The sequence below is a fragment of the Eucyclogobius newberryi genome, unplaced genomic scaffold (genome assembly GCF_026437365.1).
Source record: "Eucyclogobius newberryi isolate DKJ021-1_F unplaced genomic scaffold, fEucNew1.0.hap1 SCAF_11, whole genome shotgun sequence".
Lineage (NCBI taxonomy): Eukaryota > Metazoa > Chordata > Actinopteri > Gobiiformes > Gobiidae > Eucyclogobius > Eucyclogobius newberryi.
In genome coordinates, this window is record NW_027315735.1 from 17,293,872 (window position 1) to 17,306,684 (window position 12,813).

General features: G+C 40.1%; 2 protein-coding genes across 4 annotated transcripts; one reads left to right on the forward strand and one right to left on the reverse strand.

The window, feature by feature from the left end:
• The first annotated feature begins 2,549 nt into the window (after positions 1–2,549).
• Positions 2,550–6,821, forward strand: atp1b4 (ATPase Na+/K+ transporting subunit beta 4). Its single transcript, XM_072436119.1, has 9 exons — positions 2,550–2,702; positions 2,813–2,945; positions 3,268–3,484; positions 4,558–4,686; positions 4,809–4,913; positions 5,164–5,366; positions 5,834–5,890; positions 5,955–6,047; positions 6,117–6,821. Exons 2-9 carry the CDS (start codon positions 2,850–2,852, stop codon positions 6,276–6,278), a joined length of 1,062 nt encoding a protein of 353 aa, XP_072292220.1. The 5' UTR covers positions 2,550–2,702; positions 2,813–2,849; the 3' UTR covers positions 6,279–6,821.
• Positions 6,822–7,078: 257 nt separating this feature from the next.
• On the reverse strand, positions 7,079–12,501 carry lamp2 (lysosomal-associated membrane protein 2). 3 transcript variants are annotated; one of them, XM_072436117.1, is made up of 6 exons: positions 12,362–12,501; positions 10,809–11,365; positions 10,604–10,720; positions 10,448–10,502; positions 10,198–10,368; positions 7,079–7,929 (listed from the first exon to the last, which is right to left on the reverse strand). In XM_072436117.1, the coding sequence occupies exons 1-6, from the start codon at positions 12,405–12,407 to the stop codon at positions 7,787–7,789; spliced, it is 1,089 nt and encodes a 362-aa protein (XP_072292218.1). In that variant the 5' UTR covers positions 12,408–12,501; the 3' UTR covers positions 7,079–7,786. The 3 variants fall into 3 exon arrangements, with proteins under 3 accessions (XP_072292218.1, XP_072292217.1, XP_072292219.1); XM_072436116.1 differs by having other exon boundaries at positions 7,754–8,291; XM_072436118.1 differs by lacking the exon at positions 7,079–7,929 and adding an exon at positions 8,490–10,041.
• Between the last annotated feature and the right edge of the window lie 312 nt (positions 12,502–12,813).

Consider the following 12,813-nt stretch of genomic DNA (forward strand, 5'->3'; position numbering starts at 1 on the left):
ACAGGAACAAAAAGAAGAGAGCACATTGAGCACATTACGCCAGTGCTGGAGTCTCTTCACTGGCTCCCCGTCGAGTTTAGAATCAAATTTAAAATTTTACTCCTGACCTACAAAGCCATAAATGACATGGCCCCATCCTACCTCAAAGATGCTATAGAACCATATCATCCAAACAGAGCTCTTCGCTCTCAGAATGCTGGCATTCTGGTGGTCCCAAGAGTCTCTAAAAGTACTGTAGGAGGTAGAGTGTTTAGCTACCAAGCTCCTGTGTTATGGAATCAGCTCCCGGCCCATGTTAGGAACAGAAATATAAACCCACAGCTTTAGCTACGCTGCCCTAGGAGCAACTGTGCTGGGGGAAGTATGACAGCTTGAGCACTATCCTCTTCTTCTGACTACTTATTCTTTCAAAAATATTTATTTTTTAATTCCACTTGCAAACTGTTCACCGCCTTCTTTTTCTTTTTCTCACTCCTGAGGACCTGTGGACCCAGATGCCCCTCTCCTGGTGAAGTGGTCCCTGCCCCGTATGGACGGTCCCTCATCTGCCTGAAGAGTGGGTCCAGCTCGACTCAGACGGTCCCTCTTCTGCCTGAAGAGTGGGTCCAGCTCGACTCAGACGGTCCCTCATCTGCCTGAAGAGTGGGTCCAGCTCCAGTCTCCCTCGCGTCCGTCTGTCCGTCTGTGAGAGTCGGATCTCTCCTTCACTCTGGAACTCCTCCAGGTTTCTACTTTTTCCCAAGCAGGTTTTTTTTGTAGTTTTTCCTGGCCGAGAAGGAGGGTCTAAGGACAGAGGACTCTGGGACATCATCCCTCGCCACCACAGACATTGTTTGACTCCATCGCCACCACAGACATTGTTGATTCATTTCTCACTGTGGCCCTCAAAGGCAACCATTGTTGTGATTTTGGGCCTTACGAAAATAAATTGAATTGAATTGAAAATGTGTCACAATTTGCACCCCTTTACTCCGTGCCTTTCCTCCTTTTGCCAAAAGATCTTTATTTTCAGTAAAGTCATTTTGAAGTATGTTTTGAATAATTAGCCTGCTCTATGGTCCAACCATGCCCCATTTCTGGAGGGAGAAAAGACGATGTTCCTTTTAAAATTGTGTTATCCACAATGCTATGATTGAGCAAGATGTTTACATGTCCTAAAGCGGCAAAAAAGCCCCAAAACATGAAAGTCTAGCAAATAACACAATTTCCTCAGAGCCATTTCCCATTTTGTGAAACTTAACAACAACAGTAGAGAATTAAAAAAAAAAAAATCTACATTTCAAGTAAAATGGAGTGCAAATAAGTGGCCCTCATATTTTATATGAAAATATAAACTTAAATCAAATCAGTTCTGTAATCCCCCCTTTTTTCATTTATTTTTACATTTCATCCAAAATATTTCAATATTTTTAAGTATTTGTACGACAAATTATATCATATAATAATATTAACATTATTACATGAATAATTATTGAGGGGAGGTGTCCTCTCTTTTTACTTTTATCACTTAATACAATATATAAGAAACAATATATAACAAATATAGCGCTACATATTTGAAAAAAACAAAACACTAAATGTTGCCATTTAAGTTGGTTTAGGGTATCTTAAAAAAAACAAACTTTATGAGAGCATGCCAAAAAAAATTCACACAAATATTACCTTTAATTGGGAAAAATATAAGAAGTCAAATCTCTCCCATTTTAATTGGCTAGAAAAGTCGAACCTGCCCAGCATAGCAGAGTTTTGAGCTCCCTCTGCTGACAGCAGTGCTTCATGGCGCTGATGGGAAGCTGTTACACAAAATTCCTGGGACGAATTGGTCTCTGCAACTAACGAATGTGTGTCCACTTTATGAACATGGAGGTGCATATAATACTGAAACCATAGGCTGTGATATCTGTAAAATACCACTTGATCATGATAATTCACTGATAGACTGGCTTCAATTTCAGTGTCAAGAACTAACTTTCATGTGAGCAGGGCAGAGTTTTTTTTTGCCTCACAAATTTCAGGGGTTAGGGTTAGGAACATTTTCCATGACGCAAGTTCTCCTTTTCATGTTAAAAAAAAAAAAAAGTTCCCTCTCCTCTTTACACAGTGGACCAGGCTACGTGAGCCGACTGCAGATAGGAGCGGGGATGAGGAGCACCATGAGGTTGACCAGAGCAGAGCTTATGGTAAGCAGCTGCCGCCAGAGTCTATAGAGCGGCTGGTGTTGGCAACAGACATCAGTATGCATGCATGTGCTTTAACATCACTCATGGCTCAAAAGCATCTTTAGTTTTCTACACTCAGAAATAGCCTTCACTCAATAAAAATGTAAATTGCACTTGTTTTATTATAGGCCTGCGGTAACACATTGATGACCAATTGTCTTGTGTTGTAAATAGCAATAAATATTGTATTTAAATGTAGGCTTACCCCAAGCTTAATAGACAATGAGTGATGGTGTGTGTTCAGAATTCAGTGCTGCGGCCCGGGTCATTCACTGCCAAAACGTTTCTGTGAGGAAAAAAAGTTATCCCACCCCCAGTTTCTCTCCCACTGCTCAGTCTCCATTCAGTATGATGCGCGCCTAGCTGAAGGAGGTTCTTTATTCCACACCTATAACTTTCTAATGAAATCTCCAAATACCTTTTGACTTTTTGATCAAAGGTGCTTGGGCAAGCACAAATACCTTTAACAAAAAATTAAGGTATGTCATTTTTAATTTCCTTTCATCTCCTTACATTTACTCAATGTTGTGTTTGATCTTACAATCTAAATATAAGGGAACACGTGATATACATATTTGACCATGTTTTTTTAGAGAACTGTAAGGAGTACCTTTCCTTTTTGTGGTGGATATGGAGCCGACCCCCACAGAGGGAGAAACAGAAGCTCAAACTCAGCAAGTTCAACTTCCAGAAGAAGTTAAACCAATCAAGCTCTCTAGAAGTCCAGTGAGTCGCATTAATCCTGCTGTCGATCATTTAGTTTAAATGTGAATATAGAGGGAAAAGTCTCTTGAGTATTGTGTGGTCTGGATGACCTTTTGATCTGCTGCTTACAGCTGTGTCAAGCAGGAGGGTCCAGGAGTAGAGCTCTCTATTAGCCTTAGAACATACCACTATAGTGTATGAGACAATACAACGTCTCACTCCCAAAGCTATGAACAATGGAGTACTAGTGATGTGATTATATTTATATTTTAGCATGCTTAACTCCATCAGGCTGGTTGCAAAACATTGCAACTGAAGGTCTTTCTCTTTTTGTTTTTAACAGCCTCACAAAGTAATACTCAAACATGGCCAAGAGCTGGAAGAAGAGCAGGAAGAGTTGGCTGAGCACCAGCCGCTGGAGCAGGAAGACCTAAACTTTGAAAAATTCAAGCGTAGGCCATTACCTCAGAGGACCCTCCACCAGAAAATTGATGACGTAAAGACATACCTGTGGAATGCAGAGACCAAGGAATTTATGGGCCGCTCTGGAAAGAGCTGGAGTGAGTTCATATAATATTACATGTAATTTAATCAATAACTTTAACCTTTGCCAAGAGTAATGGTGGGTTGGTGTTTGTACATCATACTCTCTCCTCAGTCCAGTTACAAACCAGCTTACTGTGTGTGTGTGTGTGTGTGTGTGTGTGTGTGTGTGTGTGTGTGTGTGTGTGTGTGTGTGTGTGTGCGTGCGTGCGTGCGTGTGTGTGTGTGCGTGTGTCATGCACAGTGTTGACTTAGGTGCATGGATGATTCTGACTGTCCTGACAAAAACAGACTGCCTGGGGACATGTCCGCAGCGGGAATGCACTGTTCTGGGCCTTGGATTGGCCAGAAATCAAATTCCTCTGCATCTTTCCATGCTCCTAACTGCCTCTTTCCCAAAGCTATCTCACCTTTGTAATTGTACATGTTCTTGGCCCTTCAGACACAATATTTTCAAAATTCTTAAGTGTTACTGATGGAACAGTCCGTTACAAAGTTGCAAAGATGCATTTTGCATTTCTAGTCATGAGCTAACATCATATAGCAAGTTATGCGGACAAGGCCAATGTTCTGCCCACAGCCAGTTGGAGCACTAACCAGTGTGCACACACTTGTGCAGCACGGGGCCCCTGTCCCTGAGGAAGAAAGGACCTGAGGTTGAAGTCGTTGTTGTGTGCCCTGTGTAATAAGTGACATAATACCAAAGTGGGGTGATTGGGGCTCCTTGGAGCTGGCTGGGCCTCTATGGCTGCAAAAGACCTCCACTACGATGGCAACCGGAGGTTCACTCTGTTCCTGAGTGAATGGACCGCTGGGAGAATTCTCACTGAGCTTAAACAGTAAGGTCTTTGTAGCTACAGAGACACAAGGCTGGCTACGCTTAGTCCCCTGTGAAATTGCCTGCACAGCAAAAGCTATTACATTTAAGGCACGTTTGGCTTGATTAATTGCCAATAGATTGTTAGTCAAATGTTCCCTAGTATGTTAGTTCACACAGGTTTTGCTGGGTTACAGTAGAGAAGTATGTTGACATAAAAATCTATAAAGCAAGTGGCATTCTAATGTAAATACTTGTTTTTCTCTTTTTTAGGCCTCATCCTTCTGTTCTATGCTACACTTTATGCCTTTCTTGCAGCTATGTTTGGAGGTTGTATGTTTTGCCTCATGTGGTCCATTAGTCCCTATCATCCAACTTATAATGACAGAGTGATGCCACCAGGTAAATACAGTACAGCCCGCTCCTTAGAAATGTTTTTGTTTCGTTGTGTTTACTTGTCCTTGTGTTCATTGCCTGTACCTAGTTCTCGGCACAGTTGACTGTCTTTGCGTCTCCACTGGCAGGTATGACGATGGCTCCACACCTGGAAGGTCATGACATCCACTTTAACGCCTCTGAGCGGAGATCATGGAAGAAGTATGCGCGGTCAATGGACGAACATCTAAAACGTGAGTCAAGATTGTAACTGAACACATTAGAATTATATAAAGGTGGGAGGTCTGGCGTTTCTTTCATTAGTATTTTGCAAGGCATGCTGGGAAGGAAAGCCTCTTTGTGATCAACCATTGAGTACTCTTTTTCACACCCCGCTTTGTCTGACTTCCTTGACCAAAGCCTCAAGTTTGGCAGGCCATAGGGTTTATTTATGCCCCTCCCCTTTGTGGGCCCCTCCAGTCACCTCTCTGTGCTTCACTGCAGCATACAACGATGGAGCTCAGGACAAGAAGAATATCCGCTGCACACAGGATGGGAAGTATTTCATGCAGGATGACCTAACGGAGAACGAGGAGAGGAAAGCATGCCAGTTTAAGAGGTCCTGGTTGGGGGACTGCTCTGGGATGCAGGACCCTCACTATGGCTATTCTCAGGGAAGACCATGCATCCTCCTTCGAATGAACCGGGTAAGGCCAAGACATATCATAGACATGAACTTTGCAAATGTTACTTGCAGTTTATGATTTGACTAGGAAAAAAACTTCCTTTGTGGTCAAGTTTTGTATTTATTTTCTGATTATTTTTGGCTCCTTTGCAGTGAACACAATTTGCAAACTAGGAATGTGCTTTGGCAATATGGTGTAACACAAAAAAATGTATAATAATAGTAAAAATATACTTTTACTAAATATAACATGTTATATAATACAAAAATTATGATTTACATATATAGGCATATAAAATATACCAACATGACAATCACATTACAACCTGTGAGAGTTAAAGTGTTACTGGCCAACAAATATATCTCAGCATTTTGAATCATGTCAGTGTCAAGCCCTGTTGAATTTGCTTTTCTATGCTTCAGTAGTAAAGTATAGTCATATAAAACGTATCATGGGAAACGCTTACATAATAACATCTTGTGCTGCAGATTCTTGGATACTTACCTGGGGAAGGCAAACCAATAAACGTGACTTGTGAAGTTAAGGTACAGTTTTTCTAATAACAAAGTTCACATTTTGCTAATGGCAATTAAAGCCTTTTTTCTCTAGAAAGGACCACCTGAAGCCCTTGGACAGCTGCAGTTCTTTCCAAAGAGTATTTTTGATTTGAAGTATTATCCTTACTATGGAAAACTCCGACATGTAAGTAAAAGACTCTTCTACTTGAGATTTAGATTCAGGTCCTATGATCTTATATGTGTGTGTCTTTAGGTAAACTACTCTTCACCAGTGGTGGCAGTGCGTTTTGCCTCGGTGCAGTACGACACTCCCATTACAATACTGTGCAAACTCAATGGAAAAGGCATCATCAATGACTCGCCCACTGACCGCTACCTGGGCAGTGTTGCCTTCTCTTTGGTGATAGGAGCATAAGGCGAGTCCATCACTGCTTACAATACAACAAAGCATCACATCATGGCCGCACAAAATATCTGTTTAAGTTTAAAGCATTTATTAGTTGTCAGCCTGTTCAATATTATACTACATACGACATATTCTGCCTTTAAGAAAGATCTGCTGCTGGATCTGAGAGATCCAACAGCTTCCTGTGTGCTTCGGTTACCAGCACCTTCAGTCAGAAGCTCATGACCAAGACTTACAGTGAGTTACAGCTCATGTCTTTAATAGAAATATTAACCCCACTAGCCCAATAGTTAGTATCTGACAATGCAAATTGTTTGACCTGAACATAGATTAGAAATGCTCCTTTGATTTCAAATTGTAATACATGGTTTTATTTGCACGTTTGTGTCACGCATTGGACTAATTTGTTTTTCAACCATGTATATTCTAAGAACATGATGAATGCAAACAGGACTTGTACTGTACTTACACAGTAAATAATAAATACTGCAAATACTTTTACTTTATTTTTTTCTGAATATAGTATTGTTTGTAATAAAGAATTTTAAGTCATTCATTTGTTGTCTTCTTTTAAAAACACAAGTCACTATAGTTATGTAATTCCAAGTCTTACATTTTCTCTAAACTGTCATGTCACTTATTCTGAAAAAGGGAATAAACCATGTCTATCCAAGAGACATTTACAACCACTTTGGCTTACCCGTCATCATCCCTTGTGACTTGCTACAGCCATAGACCAAAGTTTATAGAGCAGGTTTAGCTATTCTCCCTTGAATTCAACCACCTGATAATTTATTAAACAAAGACAGTTGTACAAAACAAGAATGACACTTTATTGAATTTGTCTCCCATTTGTGTTAAACAAGCATATCATTACACATTGTTCGGATGAAAACAAGCTACAAGCAAGCAATGCAGGAGGCACAAGCAGAATGCTCTGGTCTGGTTAGGTGCAGTGACTGTGGGGCGGTCACTCTCAAACCAGGTGAAGGAAATTATGACATTCAAAGAAATAATTGTACTTGATTTTTGCTTTTTAAAAGTGCATTTTGACAAAGATTTTGTTCCGCATGGAACACATCTGGTCCCATTGCTAGTAAAGTGACTGGTTACATTTAAGTCCCTTTTATCCAAACTACAATGAGCATTTTAACTGCAATGGCTCCAGAAACAAAAGATGTAACCGCTTGCTCAAACATTCATCTCATTTATAAAGTTTGTAGTTTATTCCAGAGATTCATACATAACACATACCATTATATTACAGCATTTTATTGTCCCTTTAAATTTCTCAGAGATAGGAGTGAGCCTATACAATGTGTCCTTGTAAACATGCAGTCTAAAATCATAGTAATCATTGTACTTTAAGAGAAGTGATTATTGGTTGAAAAGAAACTAAGAAGGGAGGGGTGTGCAACAGGGTTTACTTTTGGTGATTCATCAAACGGAAGGGTAAAAGAGCAGAGGATTTTTTTTAAATTAAATTTTCTATTTGTGTGTGGGGGGCATTAGAAGGATTATACGGACTGATAACCGGTGCGGCTCTTCCTCCGGCCAATCAGATAAGAGATAAGCACAAGGATGATTAAGAAGCTGAGAGCCACGCCCACTGCAATGGGGACCAAAAAGCTCAAATCAGAGTCCAGGAAGCATTCCTCAGCTGACAGACAAAAGACAAAGACAGTAGATTAGTAAAAAGCAGGAGAGATTAGGATAGGGGTTCCCAACAAGCAGTGTGTGGGGTAAAAGGCACCGGGGCATTTGGTCAAGAGCAGCAATTGCAAATTCAAACAGCTGAAAGACATCAACATGGCACAGCGTTATACATAAACACGGCAGTGGTCATAATTAAAGCCCAAAAATAAAAAAAAAATAAAATTCAAAAAGACTCATAACCGCTGGCCATGTTTCTCTTTCGTCCGATGAAATAGGCCACCAGAACGATAAGAATGAGAACAAGCAGGGCAACTCCAACAGCTATGGGAACTATGAAGCTCTCCCCATCAGGCATGCAGTCCTCAGCTAGGATAAAGAAAAGCACAAGAGTGAGTGTCTCAGGAGGTTAATAAATAAAGAAATACTGGAAAAATGAAGAGCCCGAAATAGATGGAAGCCTGCTTTTTAAAGAGGAAAAGAACTGGACCTGTTGAGGGAAGGAGAAGCAAACATGATCTACAGGACTATGGAAAAGGTTATTAAAAATGATGCATTTGAATGCAGTTTATCATTTTAAATCCAATTTATTTCATTAAGAGTAGCAATTGAATTAGCCATCATCTTGACATTCAAGATGGTTTTGCTGCACAATTCCCTTTACAATTATTTTTACAAGACTGCTTTAGAACATTTCAACATCAGAAATGAGTTAAGACAGACACCAAATTAGGATGGTTTGGTTTCCTGCTCACTAAAGACTTTACTTTGTGTAGCAAAACCATCTCGAATGAAATTAAGGCAGGTTCAGCATACAGCAAAAATCATCTTTTGAGAGCAACTATTAGATACACACAAAAGGCTTCAATCAAAATATTGTGCAACATAAAGGCATACAATTTCATTTGATCAAAAGTTCATTAGTGCACCCAGTCCAACTCAGAGCTCCAGGCTGACCGTACGCAACAGCTATCACGTGGTGCATTGTCTCATCATAAGAAAACTGTTCTTTTGGGGCAGAACTTCCCTGATTTTTCTGACCTCTCCAACAAGATGCAGGCCAAATAACCCAATTCATGCACATGTCCAGTTATATTGTCTCCAACATTCCAATATTGAGGCTCTGTAATTTAAATCTATTTTAGAGTACATTGACATCTCATACAAAAAGTCAAAAATATGAATACATTTAAACAGACTGAATACAATAAAATTATCCACACATTAAGCGATCCCTTTTTCAAAACCAATAATGCCAAAAGTACTATGCAAGCAAACAAAACCACTGACCTGAATGATAAACCTGTTGCAAGAGTAAGATAAACACATTAGACCAATGGCTTGTAAAGCTAAATGTATCTAATCATAGCCTCAGTTGATTATTTAACATTGTGCATTTGTTAATACTAATTTTCACCATTCAGAATTGATTCTGTAAAGCTGTACAAATAGCGTTTACACCATTTAAACAAGAGAAAATGTCCAGCCATCTCCTCAGACCATGTCAAAGTTAACATGACATTTTCTATTGACATAAAGAGTGAAAATGGCCCTGGAGAATATATCGGCTTAAGAGCTGAAAATACCAAATTAAGAATGTGTGCATCAACAGGGGGGAATGATTTGTTGTTAGAAATGTATGATTTCGGAATTAAATCAGAGCACATCTAATTTGATAGGTTTAAAACAGTGGTAACATTAAATCAGATAATGAGACCATACACACAACAGAAATGAAAAAAATGGGGGGCTGACAACACACACCACACACCCACACACAAGATTGGTCCTTTAGAATTAAAACAAAGATTCCATGAGTAAATAATGGGCTATTTCAAAATAATCCAAGACAGATTCTTTTACAATTTGCTGCTCTTGTTTTCAGTTTTTTTTTTCATGGAAAAATCTATGCAGTATTAACTTTTGAAAGCCAAAGGACCATGCTTGGGAACCCCAACACTAACAGATTACAATTGTAATTAAAGAGTCTGATATCCAACATAAGTTTTTCTTCGGCCAATCACATAAGCAATCACTACAATGAGAATCAAGCCAGCCAGGGCTGCGCCAACAATGATTGGAATTAAGATGCTGGTGTCATCCATAGAACACTCCTGGGCTGCAGATAAAAAAGGAGAACGAGTCACAAGGTGCAACGTATAGTTTGGAGAGGACAGAGCATTATAAAAATCGGTACACAACAATGATACAAATGATGAGCATTTCAACTCTGTTATGCATGTGGAAATATATATAAAAACTGAAGACCACCTACCCATACTAAAAGAATCCTTCTTGACTCCAAAGGGCTGCACTTGGAGTTCAAAGGTAAAGATGGTGAGGTGTTTTGTGATGGTGTAATTCTGCTCCTTGTTGCACATGTAGGAGCTGCCAAGAGATGCTTGCCAGAGGGTCAAGTTGCTGTTAGTTTCTGTGAATGACACACCTTCAAATACAAAAAACAGAACATGTTAAAACCATAAAACTTTGTGAAATTACAACAATGTAACACAAGCAAAAATTACCAGAGCTCGTCTTTCCAGTCGCATTCAGAGAATGGAGGTTGAACTTCTTTGTATCCTAAAGCAGGAAAAAGCGTTTAGACACAACATAGCAACCCATTTCAGGATATCAATTTTAAGGATAAGAGGTCACATCCTTAAATGAAAGCAAGTACTTACATTTAGGAAGGATAACTTGAGGGTCAGTGTGTCAGAAATGATCAACAACTCACTGCTGTCATCTCCACATGAGCCATTGACACTAGTTCCATTTGGGAGGTTCATTTCTTCATATTTCTAGAGAAATGAATGAGAAATGATTAGCAGATTAAATAACAATGCTGTGACAAAAAAAAAAACGTATTAAAATAAGATGTGAACTTACAACTCCTTGAAAGCCCAAACGAAGACCAAACTTGACCATCAGGCAGGTGACATTGTCTTTTTGGACTTGATACAGGTGAGTGGCAGGACTCGGTAGAGTTGGGGCAGGGGTGGTAGGTGCAGTAGAAGTGGTATTTGGTGCAGAAGTAGTTATGTTTTGAGAACTGGTTGTGGTAGTTAGTGCAGCTGTGGTAGTGGTTGGTGCAGCTGTGGTGGTGGTGGTGGTAGTAGTTGGTGCAGCTGTGGTGGTGGTGGTGGTAGTAGTAGTTGGTGTAGCAGTCGTGGTGGTAGTAGTTGGTGCAGCAGTCGTGGTGGCAGTAGTTGGTGCAGCAGTCGTGGTGGTGGCAGCAGTCGTGGTGGTAGTTGGTGCAGCAGTCGTCGTCGTTGCGGTGGTCGGTTCGGCAGTCGTTGTCGTTGCGGTGGTCGGTTCAGCGGTCGTCGTTGCGGTGGTCGGTTCAGCGGTCGTCGTTGCGGTGGTACTTTCAGCTATACTAGTCGTGAACAAAGTAGTAGTGGCGTCGTCCATGTCAGGATCATAAGTGAATGTAGATGGATCAGCTGCACAAAAAGACATCAAAATATTTATTCTTACATCAGAAATATTTCAAACTTTCCAATTCAATATGAAATCGAAAGCTTTAAAGTGGATCCTTTACAAAAGAGGGAAAATTTACGGACTCTAAACTACACTTAAAGATAACCTTGTTGAGGTCAAGTGGCTATCATTAACCTATTTATACAATTGTGGCCCACGTCCATTCGTGCAAAGTACTTTGGTAACTAAAGCGGTAAAACAGGTTGATCTTTACAGCATAATTGCTATAAGTGTAATGGTTAAACTTGGAGACGTTGGCCATAATGTTTGGCCGCAGTTCGACAGTAATTGTCACGTGAGTTACTGAAACTGCGAAGTATGGTGAAAGCAGCTAAGCTAAGTTAGCTACTTTAGCTCTATTCAGCTAATGGTATACGCTGTGGAGCCGTGACAGATATTAAACTGGACATTACTACATCATCAGTTTGGGCTTTGAGTATAAATAGTAAATATTAGAGATATGTTACACATAAAACCCACAAGCATTAAACCAAACAGATGCCTCCGAAGGTTTGAGGTTAGCCTTGTGCTAGCATCACTGTTACACAAATTGAAACATCATAGGCGTCACATCTATTTTAAACATGTCATTCAAGGACAATTACTTTATCATTTAATATCCACTACAGACAAGAGTTTGTTTAAGCCTCTACAGTTGTCACGGATTTAATCCCGTGTTACGCAGGTCTCAATAAGCGGGGACGCCATCAGCAGCATCACGACTTTAAGACCATTCTTTATGCACAATACATTATCAAATTATGGTTTAACCGACGTAAATTTGTTGTATAAAGTATTCGGGTTTAGCCAACGAGATTAGCTAAAAGGCAAGACACCCAATTCTCGTGATATCTGAACCAACGACGCCACGGCCTCTTCCCCAAAAGTTCACACATTTGTTTAAAATATGCATCCCAATAATGAAAAATACCACAAACTGGGTTAATCATGTTACATACCAAGGCCGATGGCGAGGAACACGAGAAAAGCAGCATAACGGGACATGGCTGGTCGTCGGCTTGGAGTCTGAAGTGATCCGTGGTGGACAGGGCTGACTAATGCTTCAATGCAGCGGGGTCGGACCAGGAAATAGGCGGCGGCGCAGTCATATGACAGGGGGCAATGTGTCAACCCAAACAGGTGTGAACAACACTGATTAGGGTTACAATAGAACAAAACACATTTAACGACTATTCTGATGTCGTACCCATACTACGCAAGACAATAACATTTATAATCATTATTTACCTCCCAGTAACACATTAATCTAATCATCTAAAGTGGCAAGGAAACTTCAGCTTCCTGTTTATAGGTGATATTACATTGAAACGATGTAACAATAATATATTGTTTTGAAATGGTCAATTGCTATGAAATCGGTGCAATAATTTCATCACTCTGAAACTCAAAG